The 24,125-nt window shown below is 39.5% G+C and overlaps 1 protein-coding gene across 1 annotated transcript in view; it reads left to right on the top strand.

The window, feature by feature from the left end:
* The window catches only part of TRDN (triadin), a 236,153-nt gene that overhangs the window by 171,117 nt on the left and 40,911 nt on the right, over positions 1 to 24,125 (top strand). Inside the window, exon 26 of the mRNA XM_049818154.1 lies at positions 12,849 to 12,878. Coding sequence (XP_049674111.1) covers positions 12,849 to 12,878 — 30 coding nt within the window. The remainder of the gene's footprint in view (positions 1 to 12,848; positions 12,879 to 24,125) is intronic.

Genomic DNA, 24,125 nt, shown 5'->3' with positions numbered 1-24,125 from the left:
AATTATAATCAACTGCTTTCAACTTTATTTTTTCATATCAACTAAATTCAAACAAAACTTATTTTTACTTTGACACCATTTGCATATTGATTAAATACCACTTGCTCATTAGAAAGCAGTCTCTCAGGTTAAATGTGTAAATAATTTACAATGGATAAGAATATGTAATAACTTCCTAGCTAATAACAGTCATTTGAACCATGGGAATAGAGTAGTCAATCTTTAAAACTTCCCGTCAGTTTGGAAAACTACTTCAGATAATTGAATAATATTACTTCCTATCTTTAGGTTTTCCCTAAGGATCACTAGAAATAATGGGGCAATATTTTCTCTGACAAAGTTATTAAAGATAGCATTTGCAAGTTTTTAAGTGCGGCTATTTCACATAGCGTATGTAGGTAGTATATAGCAGAATAGTAGAAACCAGCTATTACTTTTCACAGTCGTATCATTCTGAAGCAAAGTGAAGGCTTAAGTGCTACCAAAGGAACTAGGGCTTAAATAGTCTGAAATTCTTTGAAGTAGGCAAAATAGATGAACCCGGATTGTCAGTCCAAGGTCAAGGACATTAGAAAAATAGGGACTCATTATTGTACCATTTCTTTTCATTTACTGTAATCAATGGGGAGTACTGGCGGGGGGGGGGGGGGGGTAGTTGTCGTGGTTTAACCCCAGCCAGCAACTAAGCACCACGCAGCCGCTCACTCACTTCCCCCATCCAGTGGGATGGGGGAGGAAATCGGGAAAAAAGGTAAAACTTCTGGGTTGAGATAAGAACGGTTTAATAGAGCAGAAAAGAAGAAACTATAATGATAATGATAACACTAATAAAATGACAACAGTAGTAATAAAAAGATTGGAATGTACAAATGATGCGCAGGGCAATAGCTCACCACCCCCCGACTGCCACCCCGCCAGTCCCCGAGCAGCGATTCCCTGCCCCGCCCCCACTTCCCAGTTCCTAAACTAGATGGGACGTCCCATGGTATGGAATACACCGTTGGCCAGTTTGGGTCAGGTGCCTTGGTTGTGTCTTGTTCCTACTTCTTGTGCCCTGGCTGGCCATGAGAAGCTGAAAAATCCTTGACTATAGTCTAAACAATACTGAGCAACAACTGCAAACATCAGTGTTATCAACATTCTTCACATACTGAACTCAAAACGTAGCACTGTTCCAGCTACTAGGAAGACAGTTAGCTCTATCCCAGCCGAAACCAGGACAGTATCCACCCCTTATTCTATACCATTGACGTCATGCTCAGTTCCCATACCTTTAGTTACATCCTGATTAATCATCACCACCTTTCCAGTCCTTTGAGACATATGAACAATGATATATATATATATACACACAGAGAGATATTATTCCTTTAGTTCATGAGTTATGTTCATAAAACATTTGTTGAGTTCAATTAGTTTCCGACTCAGGGCTCCATCTGTCATACCAGTCTGTCTGGGCAGGAGGAATGGTGCAAAGTCCTCTCAGTCGGTAGAGCAGAATTGGGCTTCAGTGTGGTGTGATGAGCAGCTGACATTTGACGTAGCAGGAAGATGGTGTGCACCGTTGGATTGTTGCATGCTGGAGTCAGTTCTGGTTCCATCACTATTGCGTTTTGCTCAGTTTTATCACAGTTCTTTCTTGCTATAGTACTATGGATATAGCATATAACAATTATAATAATGATAACATACAGTAGCAGGGTTATATAGCAACTAATATCATACAGTTTAATTTTGGCTATTCTCACCTAAAATCAAATCCCCTTGAGGCACACATCGGACTTCCCCATCCTTTTGCATAACCCACCAAGTGCACCCAGGCCCTTGAGCAAAAGCAATCCCACGAATGGGTTTACCATTGCCTGAGGCAGGAGTAACCCAGACTGTTTTCCCTAACATATTTTTCATGTGCACTACAGGGACTTTATCCCCTTCTACAGTACGTAAAAATTCTGATTGGGCAGGTCCACTCCTATTGGCAGATCCTCTGGTGTTGACTAACCAGGTGGCTTTTGCTAAATGTGTATCCCAATGTTTGAAAGTTCCACCCCCCATTGCTCTCAATGTAGTCTTTAACAGTCCATTGTATCGCTCGATTTTCCCAGAGGCTGGTGCATGATAGGGAATATGATACACCCACTCAATGCCATGCTCTTTGGCCCAGGTGTCTATGAGGTTGTTTCGGAAATGAGTCCCATTGTCTGACTCGATTCTTTCTGGGGTGCCGTGTCGCCACAAGACCTGCTTCTCAAGGCCCAGGATAGTGTTCCGGGCAGTGGCATGGGGTACAGAATATGTTTCCAGCCACCCGGTGGTTGCTTCCACCATTGTCAGCACATAGCGCTTGCCTTGGTGAGTTTGTGGGAGGTTGATATAGTCAATCTGCCAGGCTTCCCCAGATTTATATTTCAGCCATCGCCCTCCATACCACAGGGGTTTTTGCCGCTTGGCTTGCTTAATTGCAGCACATGTTTCACATTCATGGATAACCTGCGCGATAGCATCCATGGTCAAGTCCACCCCTCGATCTCGAGCCCATCTATATGTTGCATCTCTTCCCTGATGGCCTGAAGTATCATGGGCCCACCAAGCCATAAATAGCTCACCCTTATGTTGCCAGTCCAGGTCCACCTGAGCCACTTCAATCTTGGCAGCCTGATCCACCTGTTCGTTGTTTCGATGTTCCTCAGTGGCCCGACCCTTGGGTACGTGAGCATCTACATGACGTACTTTTACAACCAGATTCTCTAGCCGGGACGCAATATCTTGCCAGAGTGTGGCAGCCCAAATGGGTTTACCTCTGCGCTGCCAGTTGCTCTGCTTCCATTGCTGTAGCCACCCCCACAGGGCATTTGCCACCATCCATGAGTCAGTATAGAGACAGAGCACTGGCCACTTTTCTCTTTCAGCAATGTCTAACGCTAGCTGGATGGCTTTCACCTCTGCAAACTGACTCGATTCACCTTCTCCTTCAGCAGTTTCTGCGACTTGTCGTGTAGGACTCCATACAGCAGCCTTCCACCTTCGATGTTTTCCCACAATGCGACAGGACCCATCAGTGAACAGGGCATATTGCCTCTCATTTTCTGGCAGTTTATTATACAGCTGGGCTTCTTCAGCACGTGCCACCTCCTCCTCTGGTGACATTCCAAAATCTTTGCTTTCTGGCCAGTCCGTGATCACTTCTAAAATTCCTGGGCGACTGGGGTTTCCTATGCGAGCCCGTTGCGTGATAAGTGCGATCCACTTACTCCACGTGGCGTCAGTCGCGTGATGTGTAGAGGAAACTTTCCCTTTGAACATCCAGCCCAGCACTGGCAGTCGGGGTGCTAAGAGGAGCTGTGTCTCAGTACCAACCACTTCTGAGGCGGCTCGAACTCCTTCATACGCTGCCAGTATCTCTTTTTCAAGTGGAGTATAGCGATCCTCAGATCCTCGATATCCTCGACTCCAAAACCCCAGGGGTCGGCCTCGGGTTTCCCCAGGTGCTTTCTGCCAGAGGCTCCAGGTAGGGCCATTCACCCCAGCTGCAGTGTAGAGCACATTTTTAACATCTTGTCCTGTCCGGACTGGTCCAAGAGCTACGGCATGAACAATCTCCCGTTTAATTTGTTCGAAGGCTTGTTGTTGTTCAGGGCCCCATTTAAAATCATTCTTCTTCCTGGTCACTTGATAGAGAGGGCTTACAATCAAACTGTAATTTGGAATATGCATTCTCCAAAACCCCACAACACCTAAGAAGGCCTGTGTGTCCTTTTTATTAGTTGGGGGAGACATAGCTGCTATTTTGTTAATTACGTCCATTGGGATCTGACGACGTCCATCTTGCCATTTTATTCCCCAAAACTGGATCTCCTGTGCAGGTCCCTTGACCTTACTTTCCTTTATGGCGAAACCAGCTTTCAGAAGGATTTGGATTATTTTCTTCCCTTTCCCAAAGACTTCTTCTGCTGTGTTGCCCCATACAATGATGTCATCAATGTATTGCAGGTGTTCCGGAGCTTCACCTTTTTCCAGTGCAGTCTGGATTAGTCCATGGCAAATGGTGGGGCTGTGTTTCCACCCCTGGGGCAATCGATTCCAAGTGTACTGGACACCCCTCCAAGTAAAGGCAAATTGTGGGCGACACTCTGCTGCCAGAGGGATTGAGAAGAATGCATTAGCAATGTCAATTGTGGCATACCACTTGGCTGCCTTTGACTCTAACTCGTATTGAAGTTCTAGCATATCTGGAACGGCAGCACTCAGCGGTGGGGTAACTTCATTCAGGCCGCGATAGTCAACGGTTAATCTCCATTCCCCATTAGACTTCCCTGGTTTAATCCAATTTGGCTTTTTTATTTTGAGCTTCAAGCAAGCAAGGCCTATGGCCTTCCTGCTAGGTTCTTGCAAACATATCTGTGAAGCATAGGTAGGTTAATAAAGAGTTAAACATTGATTAGACCCTTAAGTATTTGACTATTGATCTTCCCATTGAGTTTCTTACCTAATTTTTGTCTTCAGCTCTCCATAAATATTTCGGGTTTGAAGACCGATTTATTTAAATTTAAGTGATAATAAAAATAAAATACTATGTATTACAAAAGATCAAATATTATAAAGAAGTAATGCATGCCTGTAAGAGTTTTTTAGCTGCACTGTTAATAAGTTACCTTCAGTGAAGTGTCAAACACCCACCCAACTATACAAAAAAATAAGTATTTAAAAAGGACTTAATTTACTCAGTTTGATCAGCGAGTAAAACAACTGGTGAATAACAGCTCCTTTCACATTCCAAAACTGAGTTCTTTCAAGAAAGGACACATTTAATTAAACATTGTAGGATTTCACTGACTGCACATGAAGTGGTTTATGCTCAGTGTATTTGAGAATGAAACTCAGTACCCAGAAGTGATTAACTCCACTTTTTTTTTTAATAAAATTGAGTCTTTTTCACATAGTAGTTGATAGGACACATGCAAGATTTTCCTTATACCTCAACAGTAGAAAATATGAGCTATGTTCCTAGTGAACTTTCATATCACATAGAATTTTTCTGCGTGGGCTAACTTTTTAACCCATAGATCAAAACACTGTAAGAGACGTAAAAGATTCTGTGTTGTTGTGTCATCTTACAGTTTCCTACTGGTCAGGACACAAGAACCAAGACCTGAATGTTTAGTGCAGAGCATGCTGAGTTTAACTCCACTGAAGAATAAGCTCACATTAGAGACACCTGTGATAATTCTGATAAAGAACAATGGCTTGGATCAAGTCTGAACTAGAATTGATCATTTTTTATGGTAACAGCAGGATATTTGGTTGAGCAATGCTGTAATTTAGCGGGGACTTATAGTGCTGAATCTGCACAGTCTTTACCAGCTTCCCAAATGAGATGAGAAGGACCCACTTTGGTTTTTCCTAGTGGTTTGCATATGGCCTGGCATGTTATCTGTGGATAAACTTGATGCCTTGCACAGCTCACTGAGAGCAACTGCTGTCTCACAGCAGTGAGAGCATTTCTCTTTGACTCTAGCTAGTTTAAGAACTTCAAGTATTTAGATGAGATGCTGTCAGACACACGATCAGCCCATCTGCCTTCTTTTTAAGTCTTGTGTGTCTTAGTTAGGTCCATAAAGGGCTGCAGATCCTTCAAGACCCTTGGAGCAAGACTGCAACAGAAAAGTGCAGCTTGGGTGGGAAGATCTCAGGTTGCATACATGAGTACACCGACGCCACCTTAGTGTCTACAATAGGATTCAGTCATTTTCTAGTCACTGAAGTTCATGATGCAGCAAACCTTATACAATCTCGCTTTGAAGGCAGTTCAGCTCAGTGGCTGCAGGTTTTTAAAAGTTGTTTTTGTCTTTTCGGTTCCACGTGACAGATCTTCATAAGCCATTTCTTAGCTGCTGGGATTCACACAAATGCAGCACTCCCCAAAGCAAATACAACTAACTCAGTGACACTGAATATGTATGACAAGACATTGACATTTTGTCAGAAGAGTGTAACCCCAATGTGTAAAGTGGCTTTAAGCATCCATGTGGGACGCTGTGCTTCACTAAACCTCTCTTTCTTAGCAATGATAAGTGACATGTCGCATAGATCAGGCAGACAGTTTGAGAAAAGCCTCTATAGGGAAAAGCGTTCCAGAAATTTTGTGGCCATTGCCCTGTAAAGTGCAAACGGGAGGTCACCTTTATGAGCACTGGCACTTTTTTTTTAGCCCTCTCAGAGTACACAGGGAGCTTCTGCAGTGGATATCTCAGTTTAAACCAGCCCACCAAAAAACGCCTTGAGAGACAGCAGTAGTTTGATTAGCACTTGCCGTTTGACAGAGATCTGTCAAATCCAGTGTGAATTGTGTTAATAGAAGTGGCCACAGTGTAACCCCTTAGTTAAGATAAATACTTTTTTGAAATGTGAAAGTCGAATTCACACAAGCTGGATACAGAATTGCAATAGAAACTCCTGAATAATAGAGAACCTAAATGTAAGGTAGATATATTAGGGGTATAAAAATTGCAATATCAGCCTGTTCAAACGGTCCATCAATTACAGAACATCATTGTTGAACATTGCCGATAAGAAATACTTCAAGAAAACATCGAGCTTTAAAAGTCAGACACTAAAATAATGACAGATATATAAATACCAAGACCAAGTTGTAGTGGGAGGTATAAAATTCCCATTGTGAGTCACCACTTCTCTGTAAAAAATCTTCAACAGACATTAGAAAATAAGAGAAAAAGAACAGAAATAACATACATAATATGAATGAATACAATTTTATAAAAGGAAGGAGATAAAATTTTAATTCCAAAAAGGAGTTTATATAAATTAAATATGAGGCATATTTTATGGCAAACTGTGAAGTGTAACGTTCTCCTTATAGTTTGATAGTTGATTTTTTATATTATTTTTTTTTTTAAGGAAAATATTCAAGCTGAATAAGTAACGTCTGTGTATGTATGTAGAAATATACAAGCATTAGTCAAAGGTTTGTAAATGAAAGTATGTCTACTGATACTTAACGTATTTCCTGGAGGTAGGGACTGCTGCATCCTGGGACTCCCAGATCTCCATAATAGCACTCTGAAAAGTCCTCTGAATGCATATCCATAGCTTTTTTATTTATACATGCTTATGCAGTAAAACAAAATTCTTGTTGCATAAGATTACTGTTTCACGTAATATTTGAGATCAGAAATGAGGATTCTCTCTGACTGGGACAACGTACTTCTCAACAGCTGACAGAAATGAGCTCCCTCTGGTTTATTGCCATTTTATGGCCCAATTGCACTCTTTTCTGCACAGATCCAGTGAAAAACTGTCCCTCTCCAAAAACATTTTGTACTTTGGGCACTCTCTCTGAAAAGTGAGACTGGCAGAGAGAGATTTGCACCGACTGATGCAGCAGAGAGATCAGATCCCCGGGTAGCTCTGCCCCGCTCCTCGGCCTTTTGTGATATTTTCAAAAAAAGATTTGTGCCTGTCTTTGGGAGTGTGCTTGAATTAATTCTCATACTTCTTGGGTATCAAGTTTCGAGGACTCAGGCAGGGATGGGAGAAGTCAGGCTTCTGCCAGTAGTCAGTATTTCCCATTCCCAAATTGACCGTGGGAGGCTGGACCAGCCTCCAACGCACAGTCAACGGGGACTCGCTCAGGATGTAACCACGCTCTTACCACCTCCACCGAGAAACTTCCCGGGGGGCTGATAATCCATAGGAGCCTGAATCCTGATAATCCGAAGCAGAGCTTGCACACCTGTGTTGTTTTCATTCTAGACGATGTGCTTGTGTATTCTCGTTAAGGCGTTGCTGGTAGTAAAGAGAAAAACACTGTAAATTTTTTGGGAGGTTATCCAATGGATTAAATTTTCCTTAATAGGTCTGACAGCTATGTCTTACAATTTAGGACAAAAGGGATAGTCAGGTTATGCTGGGGAGTTCAACTGCAACATCTTTCTTGCCTGTTAATAATAAAATGCATGAAGATAATTGAATAAGAAGTTATTTCTCCAAACCTGTTCATTAAAACCTGGACCAGAGGAGAAAAAGGGCAGAAAAGGTGTTTGCTGCTACTGCATGAGAATCATTCTAAACACAGATGCTCCAAGCAATTGAAAGGCTAAATTCGCTTCTCTGCTGCTTACTATGCTGTTTCTTCTAACTGTGGTTTCTTAACATGATTAAAATCTCTCTTGACATGAGTAAGAGAAATTCTGAACTCAGAAAGACTGTAAGAGAAAGGTCAAATATTTGTTAGGAAGACCTGGGAGAGAAATATCACTTTATACGGTTCTTAAATATTTTAAAACAGTACCTTCTTCTCAAGCTCTGAACAGATGGACAATTTATGGTGAGATGGGCAAAGACAGTATCAAGCCAGTGAATGCCAGCTGCTTTGCTGTAGCTGCCTACATGAGGTAGTTTTCACTTCAGCATAACAGCATGCACATGAACAGTTTTCACCGACTACCTGACACAGGGGATGAGCCTGCATTTGATCTTGTTTTACCATAACTTACATGTCTATAACCAAAATAAATGTAAGAACTTAGTCAAAACTTCCACCAACTTCAGCCAAATCAGTTACTGTCTGTCTCAAAGTGTGTCAGGGTAAATACAATATTTTAAATTACTCCAGGGTTATTCAGAGATTTAAAAATCAGTCAGAAAATTGGTGAAAACATAATTAAAATCAGAACAAAACCAAATATCTGGAAAATCACATCACAGAGATCTAGCCTGCACGGTTTCTGCAAAAGGAAATTATGTCTTCGTAATAAGTGTTTTGAACATCTTAATAAAGTAATAAGCACAGCATTTATGGGATGGTTTAAATAGGCCATTGGAAAGTTCCAGTATAGGCATTACTGCAGAAATAAATATCTGCTGCCTAAGAGGAACAGTATTGAAGGAAATAAATATCTGATTAGGAAGCAGAGAGCAATTGATTCATTTTCATCTTGTAGCCCGTTTACAGAATAATTGCTTATGACTCCATGTCTGGACTCATGTTATATTCCTTAATTAACAGGAAAAGATAGAAATAGTAATGTAATGAAATTTTCAGATGACATAAAATTAGTTAGAGAGTTCGGGATCAGAAGGGGCTGTGATACAATGAATTTATGAGGTCAGTGGACAGCATGATGCCAAAGAAAATTTAGTGTCAATAAGTAGAATTAATATATACTGGAGGGAAAACAGTAAAGAAGAATTTATCTCTATATTAACTATGTAAATTCAGGAAAGGTCCTAAATATTACTGCAGACAAGTCAGTGAAGAACTTTCTTCCATATGCAGATGCATTAGGAAAAATGCATATAGTGTTTTAAGGCGATTGCGTAAATCAAAGATGTGCCCTGTCTGGAGTGTTGTGTACAAAACTCTTACATGGTAAAGTGGCACTGGAGTGGGCTGGGAAAGAGCAGCAAAAGTCTCATAGAAAGAGAGATAGAAAAGATTCAGATTATCTTTGAGATTAATTAGTATGATCATGAGAAGATTGAAAATCACAAATCTGAGTCAAGGGCTGTTCAAAAACACCGCAGAGGAACTGGATATCTATATGGAAATACAGTTTTCATAGCCCAAATTTTCATAATTAATTATTGTAGATTTAGAAAGAAAGTTAAATTTCATGTGTCAGGATGGAAAACAATTGCTTGTTATAAGAACACAACAGGAGAAGTTGTGGAGGAAATCACTTCTTTGACAGTATTCGGACTAAATATCTGTTCCTGGCTACTGCTGAGTCATAAGGCTACATGGAATGGACTATTGTTGAGTGGGAAACAGTGCTTTCAAGATTTTTGGTGTTTTCAAGACATTTTCAAGATTTCAGAAATGTTTCTCTTTGCTGAACAGCTCAGAAAATAGTCCCTCAGACCCATCACTATGTATGGGATTAAAGGACTGCTGGTGATCTAGATTCAAGTTTCTGATACAAGTTAAAAACAAGAGAACCATCCTGAACCTGATTTTTTTTTTTTTTTTTTTTTTTTTTTTTCTCCATGAAAAGACTTACTACATTGACACACTTTTGTGACCTTTCCATCACTGGAAATTTACCTCTATTTTTCCACTGCACTGAAAAACTTTTGAATAAGGTCTGCCATGGTTTGTAATGAATTTTTGCCCCATTCCCAAAACATAAAAGATGATGGTGCTAACTTCTGGTTTCTGGAGTAGCTGTCAATCTGAATTCATGATCCCTGAACATGGGATTTGTATCCTTGAGAAACATATTTTGCTTTGTATCATATCTATATTGACTGGAAATGTATGATTAGATTTGGATGGGTCTAGGAGAGGAAGACTGTGATTTAAGGCTGTTAATATAGTCCTCTTTGAACAGGTTTGCAGGTACAAATTCCTAATTCAAGAACTAGATGATACCCCTCATCAGTACAGTGCAAAAAAAAAGTTGGCTAAGGAATTTGTTCTTTCTCCAAACAATCAAGGTAAAAAAGAACACAGCCAAGAGCATCTCTCATATCTGAGCATCACATTTTCTAGTTCATCATTCTACTTTATTTCATGTCCTTCCCTGCCCAGCTACAATATATTACTCACATTTGTTCTCAGCAGGTAATCTGGCTTTTTATCAGTTGTAGACCAAATTCCTCGGGTAATCTATCCATCTTTTTGCTGTATTTCAGATACAAACACATTGCTCAGCTTCTGAAAGAGCAATCTAAAGGATGGTGTTTGTGCTGTTTTTCATTTATTCCCTGTCATTTTAAGTTTGAATAACAGGATTTGATCAGAGCAATGCTATTGGCAACAGCAGTCAGAATGAGGTCTCTTCTCTCTCTAAAGATTTGTTGAGTATTTACAGTACATTCCGTCAGAAAAACTGCGGCCAAGGTGAAAATTCAAACAGATGTCACAACAGGGTATAATAGCACAATAACAGAAATTAGCTAGCTGTAAGTGCAGTGGCAGGCACGGACGGACCTTGATCTGCCTGTGCTCGCCTCGGGACCAGAAACGTGGTGAGCCACATCCCGTAAGCTGGCAGGACAGAAGTCTGGAGGAGCCCAGAGGTGCACTGCACGTTCACTTATCAGCCCTACCCAGAGTCTTGATATTTGGGGTTTCTGCTGATTTGGGAGTCCCTCTAATGCGCTTCAAGTGGCAACACAAGTACACCTTGCAAAAGGCATTGAGGCTTCTAGAGCAGCTTCTGGCGGAAAAAATACGAAATCTGCTGTAAGAAGGTGTGCTTCACAGCTTTGGTATGCACGTCCTCTAGGAAAGCAAAGTGATTGTAAAGAGGACCAGGTCCTGGAAATCTTGTGCCTGTTTTTCACTAATTCTAGGCTTGAAACCTTTTTTCTGCTGCTGGGCACATTCCCGAGATCCTAAAAGTTTATTTCATTCTCAAAGGACAGTAAGTGGTAGAAAACCTGAAAAATCTTTGAAATCCGAATCTTTTTGTTTGCTGCTGGCCATTGATAGATAGCGTTTCAGTAATTTCAGGTTTAAACTTTTCCTTTTTGAGCTGTTTTATCCAAGCTGTTTTATCTTTTCATTTTAAGAACAGTGAAGAGGCAGGGATCAGCACCCAAACCCAAAATGCAAACACCTGAGACTGCGCCTGCCCCCTCTTTTGACTTCATGACCCTTGATTTCTGTCCTGCACCAGGGCACATCCTCCAAAGGAAGGGCAGAGCTCTGCTTCTGCTTGTCTCCTTTCCAGTTCCAGTGTCACATCAGGTCCGCTCATACCAGCAGCCTGGTGCTGAGCACCCTTTTCTGGGGAGTAGGACATCTGAATTTTAATTCCTCTGTCTCCTTTTGCCCGCTAATGCTAGCCTAAGGCAGAGGCTTACTAGCACCACTTCTAACAGACTCGTTTCAAAACGAAGTGACCTCTGTAACCACATTTTTAGAAGGTTCAGGCCTATAAACGTAGGCTGTGGAATGGGTGGTGCATGGATTTCAAATGGACTTAGGTATGAGCTTGGCTCAGCTCCATCAGGATGGCAGCAGTCAATGCAGGTTAACTCTCCCATTTTAGACACCTCAGTCTTTTTAGTAAAATTTTGATATGTTTTCAGAGTACCTGTTGCAGATACATGCAATGTTTTATTGAAATCCCAGGCTGAGCTTTGGGGGACTTGTATTCTGTCTCCAGAGTTTGAATACTGGTGACACAGCACAACTTTTTCGGAAGAACCAATTCCACGTTGTTTAAGATGGGTTTAAAGTTTAAAGCAGCAGTTTCCTCCCAGTCTCCTTCCAATCTTCCATCCCACAAAAGTCACGCCGTGGGATTTGGAGGTGGGATTGCTGCCTGATCAGGTCTTGTAATTCCCCACATTAGGCAGAGGCTTAGAAACCTGAACATGACTTCAGGTGGTTTTTCCCTTCTTGTTTTATACATTTGTTTACCACTACAAGGTTTAATAGCCAAAAAGGACATATTTCGCTTAAACAGATGATGCTTCATAACCTTCCTCTAGACTCCCCTTACCCCTTCATGCCTTCCCATTCCAGTCTATCTTCCTTCTTCGTTGATGATTTTGAAATAGTAACTCTGTGCCTCTGTCTCCCAGTATTAGCGACTGGGAAGAACGATGACTTTGTGATTAAAGTTAAGTGTGAGAATCCAGAGAGCTGGAATTTGTTCTCATCAATAGCAGAGATGGGTGTCTGTGAGGAAACACTTCATCTTTCTGTTCATCAGCTTCTTCATCTGGCAAAGAAATTTATTCTTATATTGCATAAATGTGTATGGTTTGAGATATGTACACAAAAGGCTGATATAGAGGTGTTTGAATTATTTTTACTGATTTTCCATGTTATTAACTTCGGTTGTGAAAATATAGTATTTTTATTTCCATTTCAGCTGCCGTGAAAAAGGAGGGGGAGAAGAAAGGTAAATCAATTATTTTCCCTTGACTGAAGTGTCTTTCAGGCTGTGACCGCTGTGAGAAATGTTTCTTTCATTCAGTGATACAATTGCGATGACATACACCACCTCATGTGCTACCATCAGCTGGCTTTATCTACTCCTACTGTGATAACACAGTTGTCATTTCCAGTATTGTTAGCTCCTTTTTACCACAGGCCAACACAGCCCAGTATCAGACACTTCATCATTCTGGTTGGGAAGAGAATGAAAGGCTTTTGTTACCATGTTAGGATCTGTCAAAGAGAACAAAACTCGCAGTGCACCGTGCATGCTGACCTGGCTGTTTGTTCTTTGCAGAAGGCGCTTTCCTAGGGACGTTTAATTTCCTCGTCAGCTCTGTATGTAGCATGAATATAAGCCTTGCTGAAGTCGTTCTTTGGTATTTTAACAGATTAATAGAAAAATTTGCCCTGAATCAGAAGCTAAAAATATTACTTAAAATGTTAAAGGTCAATATACTGTATTTATCAGACCCTAAATATCTATTTACAGCGTCATCTTCCAAAATAAGATTTGCCTAGTTGAAACATTTTTTTGTAATTTGTTGATTTTATTTCAACTGCAAAAATAATGAAATATTAGCACTAAGGTGATATTTTTCTTTAATCTATTCAACTTTACTGATTATTTGGTTTACAAGCCATATCTTGCTTACTAAACTGGGAACATTTCCAGAACTTTTGCATAGATTTCAGAGGATTATTTGAGATTTAGTGTTGAGTAAGTGAGAAAAAAATTGGCTCTCTATTTCTGAAGTTTACAGTTGGGGGGGGAGGGGGGGCGTAATTTTGGGGCAGAGGAAACATCTTCTGTCATTTCCAAAAGGTTTGGAAATTCTGTCATTCACATAGTTGAACAATGGAGCCAAACTTTGCTGTCTATACATGAAGACATTTTCAACCTGTTAATTTATTATTTTTTTCTGTTATCCCTATACAGAGTTGTTAACTGAACTGGAAAAAAAAATTATAGTCTCAACTGTTTTAACAGTTCATGAGTGAAATCTTGGCTGTGTTGATGTTAGTGGCAAAATTCCCATTCACTCCACTGGAGCCAAAATGTCACCTCATGTGTTTAACAGAATAATAAAATTCATTTTGGTTATCAAAAACAACCACGCTTAATAGGTATCAAGCAGGATATTTTGTCCAAAGATTAATTTGCAACAACCGAGGCATGAAAGGTAACACATGAAGCAGGGAGAATCAGAAAACTGGCAGCTACACTTACAGCCATTGGTTTTCAGACATCGAAGTGCCTGCTGTGTTCACAGCCTTGAATTTATCACATGGACTGTTACATCTTTAATGGAAAGAAAGGGGTGAGGTAATCACTAAGGGTGCTGCTTCTGTCAGCCTTGCCACAGGTTATGGATCCATTCATTTACACAGGAACATCAAGGGAATTTGTTCAAAATACCTACTGCTTGCCCTTGGTTCATTTTTCACAGGTTAGGATTTTTTTCCTCCTTAACCGTAATCTTCCTCAACAAAACTGATTAAAAAATGCATTTTTAATGAACATTCTTTGATCTTGGATCAATTTTTCCATTTCATTTTCTTTTCTATATATTTTCTGCTTAAAAAAGCATTTCCTCTGATTTCTTAATTTGTTGAAAGGATTTTACCACCAAGCACAGGTAGGATACTTTGAAGCACCTGGCTCACGGCGGGGTATACCTCACCCTGCTGGTTACCACCAACCTACTTCACAGAAACATGAAGGTGCGAACTGAAAGTCAGCTTTGGTCATTCTTCTGATATCATAATTTTATTTATTTTTGGACTAAACCTCCCTCTGGTTTTCTGAGATCATAACCGACATTGTCAGCAAGGAAGGTAGTGATTCTGGTGAAAGACGTGCTAGTCTGACAAAATTTTCCAGTAGCTAAGGAAAACTGATTCAGCGATGTTCCTGGCATCAGTAGATATGCACTAAACTAGTCAACTGGAGTAACAAGGCCTCTTCCAAAAAACAAACATGCTATTCTTCAGCTTTCTCATCTACCTTCATGCTCTCTGCAGGCCCCACATGGAAAATACTGCATGTTACTAGCTAACTCCTAATATGATCAGGTTTTATTTATTTCTGCTTATTCTGTTACCAGAAAATACTGCTCCAGGCTGCATGTGTATTCCTCTGACTGGCAATAAAAAGGGGCAATGTTTGCTGGTTTTGCTTAAGGACACAGTATTTTCTGCCCAGCTGCAAAAATAATGGAAGTAGCCAAGCAGTGCTCTAAATTGACTGGCTCATTATCCAAAATATATTGTGGTAGTAGCATGCACAGTTCAAATGCCACTTCCCCATCTCTCATGAAAATCATGCAGTGCATAGGCACTGTGCTGTATACGAAGCTTTCCCCAATTATTCTGTCTTATTCAAATACACAGCCCTCTTCTAGAAAAACAAGAATAATGAGCAATACAGAGTGACAAGCCATCGTAAAAAGAGAAGAAGATGGAATGACACTTTCTATCGACGGTACATTCTGTGCATAGCATAAATCAGACATGAAGTTTGAAAGAGGCAGAAAAGACCAAATTAAGATGGAGAAAGCTTATGTATTTCACTGATTTCCCCAAATATGAGTGATACTAACAGGAACCTTAAGGCACAATTCATGCACGAAATTTATGCATTAACCATTTCTATTTGAAAGGTAGGCTCTCTAAGACTTTGTGACCAAAGTCCTAGAAAATAGTCAGCTTCAGCTTCCAGCATCATGTAATGCCTTGTTTCCACATGTGTGGGATAGAGGAGCTGTCATAGAAATGTGTAAAAAGGTGTCAGTTCCTAAAGGGCAAGAGGTAGCAACCCGTTGCAAGAGGAAGGTATTTCTTAATATCCCCAAGAGCAAATCTGGCTGCCAGTACACGAAAATTTTTAACTCTTGCTGATAATTCAAAGCACTGCAAGCAGGGATTCAGGTGAATTACAATAGAGCCAGGTATTGGGGATGTAAGATAAAGCCCATCAGCTTCAGGGTACCTCCAGAAAACAATAAGCAGAGTTGTAACACCAAACTCTTTCAGCATTTTTTCAGTTTTAAGTGCCCTTTTTAAAGGAAAGAAATGTTAATGTTTTTAAACCCAAACAGTATTTTTGTATTTCAAAAATATTTCATAATTACAGAGAGTTCCAAAAATGCTTTGTGCGAAATGGAGCCAGATTAAAGCCAATTTCAAAGTTTTCTGGTTCTGCATAAAATGGAATTTCTCATTTCAGTTCATAGCTCCTATACCTTACTTATTTCTGACTAAAGAGGGCAGGGACTGAGATGGAAATGTCAAGCAACCAACCTTAACAAGCGTAGTAAGTTATCTCTCCAGGTCAGTCTCAGGAAAGCTTGCCTGAAGATTTGTTACTTTTGTGATTCTAGTGAACCAAGACAGGATTTAACCATCGTGTAATCCCTGTGGGTTATGCATCCACATGCATACATGCAGGAATTGTCTCATTGTTTAAAGTGAATCACGAACCTAAGTTGCCAAGAAGTTGGTTTCTCCAGGCTCCCTACAGCTGATGAACGAGAGAGCGAGCTCTGTCTTGCTTCTGAGAGCAAGTTAGATCATGCGTTTAATTCAAGGTAGCTGTCTTCTGGGAGTCTCATCTCCTGTAGAGACTGCCTATAGTTAGATGTTATGAGTACTTGTAAGCCACTAAGATGAGGAAGCTAGTTGCCTGTCAATAATAATATGATTCCCTTTCTCATTTTCAGCATTATCGCTCTAGTGACTTGCTCTTAAATTCATTTAATAGTCTTTAGAAAGCCAAAAACCACATTCATCTGACAAGTTTCATCAATAATAAATCGACAGGAGTGTATGCAGGATCACATTTTGACCTTTTCCCGATAAATGCATCGTGGTGTAAAAAACTACATATAGTCTGAGTGCAGGCAATATCAAACAAATGCAGAAAATGGGCAAGGTATGTACATTCCAGCTCCAAATTACATATTTTTGCCAATCCAGTAAAGGACAATTTCTTTCAATTACTCCTGGTAATGGTACCCTATTCATCAGTTGGAAACTGCTGCTCTGGATACAGTGTGGTACAAACTGGCCAAGGCACAGCAGTGTCCCTTTTCCATGTATATATAAATCAAGATGCTTTCCAAACTGAAAAAGAACTGAGCAGTAGTGCATTTCAGAACTGCTTAGCTTTGGAGTTGACCAGAAAAACTGGAAAGCAGCCTTCTTATCCATAAAGCAAATGGTCACGGCAGCGTGGGATTTCTGCTCAGTCACAAATGCCACTGGCGCCATATGAACCACAGCTTCATTATGTAGCTTTTTTAACATGCCTCAAGGGATAAGGAAGCAGGCTACCTAATTCTATAACTGCAAAGTGTATTACACAGCCCTCTAACAGAATGTGTATTCCTAAATAGAGAAAATCAAAAAAAGTAGAAATACTTTTAAAAGCATTTTCTTAAAATAGTGTCAAAAATTCAGTATTATGTATGCGAAAATAGTAAAACCAGTTACACGCTACTAGGCTGTTGAACCTGGCAGTGCTATTTTGACTGTAGTTGAAGGTAGGCATCTCTTCCGAGAGGTAACAGTCATTGAATTAGCCACAAGATGGAGCCCGAAGGGTCTCCGACCAGTAGTTAAAATTGCCTGCCTGAACCAGCTTCAGAACTAAGTAATGCGGTTTTACCGAAACATTAAGCTACAGACAAGGTATTCTTCAATGTAAATCCACTCATGCCTAAAGATATTTTTCATTTAATAGATGGCTGGCCATACATTGGTGAGCTTTGGCTTCCCATGCTGAAGCAACAAAACCCCGGCATTTTCAAGGAATATTGATGAATGGAGAATTTGCATGAAATATGGAAAATGTTTTGAAAAGTCTACATCAGTTGTGACCTCTGCTTACCTTGTCTCAACTGTCTTTGGGGGTATAAATATTTTATGTCAATTTTGCAGGTTTATGTGAGACTTAATGATCTGTACAACCTCTGTTAAGTGATGGCGAGATCTTGAGGGACCAGGGTCATGTACTTTCCATGCTGCAGGTCTTTCAGTTAGGATAAGCCATGACCAGAAAACACCCTCCAAAGTACCCACTCGATATAAGTAGAAAGTAGGCAGAGGAATGATGAGTGCAGTGGGCTCAAGGCTTTTCACTGAATTCATAAATTTAAAGAACATTTCAGATCCTCAGATGAATTTAATCATTAAGAAACTTTAACTCATACAAATTTAGATGTCTAAAATTAGTCATCTACATTGAAGCTATTCACCCTAGTCTCACTTTAGAGTTAATGGAGAGAAATAAGTATCTGCAGAGAGTATTTCACCCGTCATATATATATATATATATATATATATATATCTGTTAGAATGCAAAGTATTGCCCCCTGGAGCTACCTATATTTCTGATGACTATAACAAAGAATGTAGTTTAGGTTTAGTAACAAAAATAGAAAACAAACGGCAATGAAAATCAGAACAGTTTCTTGTTAATTATTTTAACAACCGTGCCCAAGCCTTTAATTAATTTTTCTCTTTTAAGAATCTGACATCGAAAGAGAAGAAAGGTGAGAAAAAGCAGCAGGTCATTTATAGATCTTAAAAGCTGATTGAATATCCACTCTTATTGTACTTAGATGGAGGGGCCAATACAAATGTTTAATCTAAAATTCTCAGCATTAAGCTGGAAACTCCATGTTTAGCATCCTAGCACCTCATTTTCAGTGTACTCAGTTAAGGCATGTAAAAATAATCATGCTAACTTGCATCAATGTTTTTTTAAAAACACCCACAAATTTATTCTCAACAGGATTTAATCTAAACCTTGTCATTGGTTACACCTTTGTAATCCATTCGAGGTAAAATTGAGATTATACTTTTTTGTATGTCTTAGGTAACAACAAACCTGCAAAACAATTCATATTGATAGAGCTGGCATAGCATTTCAATTGCAGTTATGATTACAAATTGTGTTAATCATTATAACTTACCTTAAAGTACATCAGTAATTTATTCAGCCCCTGCTACCAATAAATGGAGACAGTTAAACTAGTATTTTAATGATTATGAAACAGCTGTGATTTCTGAAGAGAGAGTGATCTGTGTAATTGGTGGCCTGTGTTATTACTATAAGTTAGTTGTAATACATGTATATTGGCATCATGTCAGCAACACTCTCACTTGTCAATCAGCATAATATGCTTAAACACCTGGGTATCCATGTAACACATGGTTAATTGGCTAAAAATTTCCCCATGGGATAAACTATTACTTTATTGCTCTGTGCAAAGATGTCTGCAAATGACGGTTCAGAGGTATTCTACTCAGATGCAATTCTAGAATTAACAGTTCTTCTAGTGTTAATCTACATTTCCTTTTTTATCTATGCAGACATCATTTTCAGAAATGTGCCCTTACAAAGTTGTAATTAAAGCAAAAACAGTGATCAGCAGCATTTCCTGAGGAATGAAGATGGCTCAGGATGTTCTGCCTCTCGAAGCTAGTCATTAGCCCTCTGCCTTAATCATCATATCTTTGGGTAGCATACTGGGAAAAGTCCATCTTTTCAAAAGCTAATTCTTTTTCTATTGTACTCCACTCCTAATATCAACTAATCTCTCCTCAAAAATTCTTCTTTTCTAGATTTTCATCTTATTCTTGTCTTAATGACACTTCTTTTACATTTATTTAAAAATGTATGTAAATACATATTCAGCCATGATTATACTTTTACAAATCCAGTCGTAGTTAAGAAGGAGCTCAACAAAGATGTTCATATTCAAAGTATTTGCATGGAATCCAGACCCACGGGGTTAGTTTGGCACCTTTCACATATAACAGGCATTATGAAAGAGGCTGAAGATTCAAATACTAATGAATATTAACATCTGCAAGATGTGCTCCTGTTGGCTCCAGTTGTTTATAGAGAGTGGTGAACAACACTATTTTTGCATAAACTGAAGTCAATATTCAGAAAACAATGTCATCACTCTAACATCCTGTATACCTCAGTCTGCCCGATTTCACTCAGTTACCCTTTATGAGTCGATAATTTGTGTTGCAATAAAGCATGGCCTGAGCTTGGCTATGTTTTGCCTTAGCTATATGCAAATGTAAAACTGATTATTACTAAAAGTGAAAGCTTGTTAAGCATATTCTCCCTCATTTGTATGTTCCCATCCCACAATTTCAGGGAAGAGCACATGAAAACGTCAGAAGCTGAGGATGATATTGAGAGGAAGCTCTTCAGGTCTTTCGCCACACGTGCCTAAAGATGAAATGCATTAATGCAGCACATGTTCCTCATCTACATTTGACTGAAATTATATTCTTTCCACCTCCATCGATGGAAGATTTGTCCTCCTGGGATTTTAAGACTTATAGTACTTTAAAGACATTAGCTTTCAGCGCTATTATACAGGATTGCTGTTTCAACAAGACTTGTATTTCCCAGTGCATTTCTATTGTTTAACTGACAAACTGGGAAACAGAGAAAGATTGGGATCATTACCGATGGTCCCTACAGGCATGCATCTCAGATTCAAGCTGAAGTAATTCCTCTCATTAAAAATTGTTTAAAAATGTTGGCAATGTCTGTACTTCTTTGCTACTTCTACTATATTTATGCCATGCTAAAGTTTCTCCCTTTCCTCCTCTTTCTGAACTACTTGTTTTTCCCAGTTATGTAAAGTACTCTTGAACTGCCAGTTAAAAATAAGTCTTAAAAAACAAGCTGTTCTAGACAACAACAGAAAATCCCCCCCCCCCCCCCCCCCCAACCCAAGAATCAGCTCATTCTTCACTAGGCAGCCCCAAGGTATAAAGCAAACCAAACAGCAAGGACACAAACATGCTAACTGCATGAAGGCAGATATCTTGGACCAGGCTGCTCTGGTAATGGAAATAAGGCAGAAGGAACTGTAAGAGCAGCCTGATAGCTTTTTTTGGTGGAAAGCAGCAGTAGAAAGACCAGTCTGTTGCAAATGAATACCCTACAGGCTCTAATATCAGTGGTTAATTATTAATTATAATGGCAAACCATGGCATTTTAGGTGGGTTTGCCTTAACCGTTTACCCTATTATCATCATTAGGCACAAAAGTCCTGCTGAAACAGTGGTCCAGGGAAGTCTGTGGTGCTGCACAGACCCAGACGAGCACTCCCCGCTAACGAGTAAAAGTGAGAGCACTAGCTGAAAGCTCAAGTTCTCTACCTCCCTGCAAACCTTCCAGATAGCCTTAGATAAATCGCTTTCATACCTGTCAAATTAATGTGGGGTAATACTTCCTTAATGTATAGAAACCCTGACAAATATCCTGGAAAGTGCTAGGTTTAAAGTAAACCAGAAATGTTAAATGAACACTGTAGGGAATTAAGAGATCCTCTAAGGATAAGGCTTGCACGGCATGCACTTTAATATAATCATACACCAACTGCCTCTGTTTATGCCACCACCCACTTCTTGCTTTCTTTACTTTGACCCATCCATAGGGTAACTCTTCGCCATACACTGTCAAAGCAATTTTTTAATGTAGAGCAGGGTCAGGATGAGCACAAGTCATTCTCTTTATAGGAAGCTTGCTGCAGCTAATCTGTTTTGCGAGGCAACATTTTTTTAGGCATATGCTCATTAGACTGTTTTTCCTGCACAATCAGTCTGCCAGCTGCTCAGCCAGCCAGCAGGACTTGAGTAGGACACAGACAGATATGAGGGATCAGGTCTGCCGATCTAGAAAACTTGTGGGACCATTTGACGTCTCCTTTGAATGACAGAGAGTACAGACAATAACTTCACAAAGGCAGGGAGCTGCTCTTGAGCAGTGTGATAAACCCTAATAATCCTTTTTTCTCCCAAAGTTATTAATATCTGAGACATTCTGAACTGGCACAATGTAAGGAACATGTTTTATTCTGGTTGACTTTTTGATAACACCATTGCTCCCCAGACTGAAAAACTTTGCACTGACTAGAACAAAACTGTTTTATTCAACCTTATATGAAAAGCTCATTGATGATTAGGTAGAATGATGTAGCATCTTAAGTTCTTGCAGACTATAGTATTCCCACTGAATTTTGAAGGAGGAATATCCATTAGTTTGTCCAAGGGCCAAACTGTCAGTTTGTCTAGAGTTCATTTTCAGGGAGAATGGACTTAGCTTGAATAAGGAAATCAAAGGTTTATCTTTCATCATGATGTACAAACTGGAAGGTTAAGGCACAAATCTTGAGAATTCTATTAAAAGACTCCTATTGATCTTGATTCTTCTTTAGGCCTGTAATGTTGTTACGGATTAACATCATGCATGCGTTTGTCTAATGCCCAGTCCAAATCCTGTTAAAGAGTCTTCGTGCTCTGTTTAATGAGAGATGAACCAGGCTCTTACTTAGCCTAATGGAAAGTAACTTTCTTATTTAGAATACGCATGTAACTATCTGATTAGAAATCATTTTCTCAGTTACAGTATGTATTATTATTTTGTTTTTCTTCACTAAAACAAATAGATCTGGTATTGCTTTCACTTCCTGCACGACATATTATTTTCTTACAGAGCGTGCACACTTACAAATGTATTCGCTGTCTGATCAGCAAATGACTGTTATCCAGATGGAAAATAGACATGTTATAATCAAAAAGCACGTTCTGCTTTTAGCCTCACCACTTACGGTTCAATAAACCAGAGGATTTCTTTTCTGAACCCATATCAGAAGCTAATTTACAAAAATATGCCATATATAATTAATACCCTTCTGGCATTCAGAATAGCAGGCAAGAGTCAAAGAAAATTTGAAGTCAATGTGAAAACCAGCAAGATAACTACCAAGCCCAGTTACCAAATTTAATTTAGAATGACACAAAAGAAATCTCAAAAACGTTTTTGCTGAGGGTAGAACCAGATAATTTCATTGATCCGGTTCAGATCTTAAGTAGCTTCAAGTATTTCATCAAAGATCCATCTGTCTTGATTAGATCTGAATGTGACCCTTTTCCTCCTTGAATATAGTTTAAGTGTTAAACGAAGATAAAGTACTTAGGACTGAATTTTCTAACAGCGTGAACAACAAGCAGTTATTTACCCAACAGGTAGTCCTGTTAGTTAAGAACATCAGAACAGCTCTATGAAGCGAGATCAAGAGTTCATCTCACCCAACACCCTCTCTCCACCAACGACCAAACCAGCAAGGGCCTAGGGAGGAGCTCAGGAATAAAAGAGCCGCCCAGCGATCGCCCTGTCACCTCCCGTGATCTCAGCTCAGAAAATTCCTAAGCCAGAAACGGTCTCCTCATGTTGAAGACCACTTAGTAGATTTTTTCTCAAATTTGCCCTGCCACTTTTTGAAATTGTGAAAATTGTCAACATGCGCACATTTTGCAGCATGGAGTTTTGCAGCTTATCTAGGCACTGCATAAAGAAATATTATTTAAACATAACATTTGAATAGAGCTGCTTTACTGTCAGTGCAAGATACTACAGGAAATGAGTAAGAGCAGGAGAATACAGCCTTTCATTTCTCACCCTTTAGGTTAAATGCCATATAATATATCATGAAATGTCCTGGAAAGTCTGACTAGGTCACTGACATTTAGCTTTTATCTTCTTCTCTTTTCCACTAAGTAGACTAAAAATCAGGGTATCTGTGTTATAGACAATTGTGATACTGTACAAATTAAACTAAGGGCCTTGGGATTTCATTTTTCGGCTTTCCGCTTATTCTATAAGTCATTTGAATTACATCTTTGATGAGATAATATGGCACAGAAGAAGGATAGGATTAATATTGAATGGACCGAAATTGTAGTTAGCAGATTTGGCAAAACATAAATGTTTATCTTTATGGCCTAAGGACCATCTCAAAATTTCACTTTGTTTTTGTTTCCAACAAAATATAGGTCTGTTTTAGAATAGCCAACACATCCCGTAAAAGCTTTCAACTTTAGCAGATCTTCATTATTTGATCAAAATATGTGGCAGAAATATCCCTGAGTGTTACGCCAGAAAAAAAAGAAGGCTGGGGTTTTAGGCAAAGCTCTGATTGATAGCGATAATCTCGTTGTTCAAGCTCTGACTGGGTACCAACTTATACGAGTCTGGCTTATTAAAACCTCCACAGAGAATATGGACAAGGGCAACAGAGATACTTTCCTACACTTGAGAGACCCGACCTGGGCTGCATTCCTATTGCTTTAGACATTCTCCCTGACTCACATTCACCAGCAGAAAAAGGGA

This window comes from Accipiter gentilis, chromosome 15 (assembly GCF_929443795.1).
Source record: "Accipiter gentilis chromosome 15, bAccGen1.1, whole genome shotgun sequence".
Taxonomy (NCBI): Eukaryota; Metazoa; Chordata; class Aves; order Accipitriformes; family Accipitridae; genus Astur; species Astur gentilis.
Note: the sequence above shows the minus strand (reverse complement) of the source record. Positions and strands in the feature narration are given on the sequence as shown.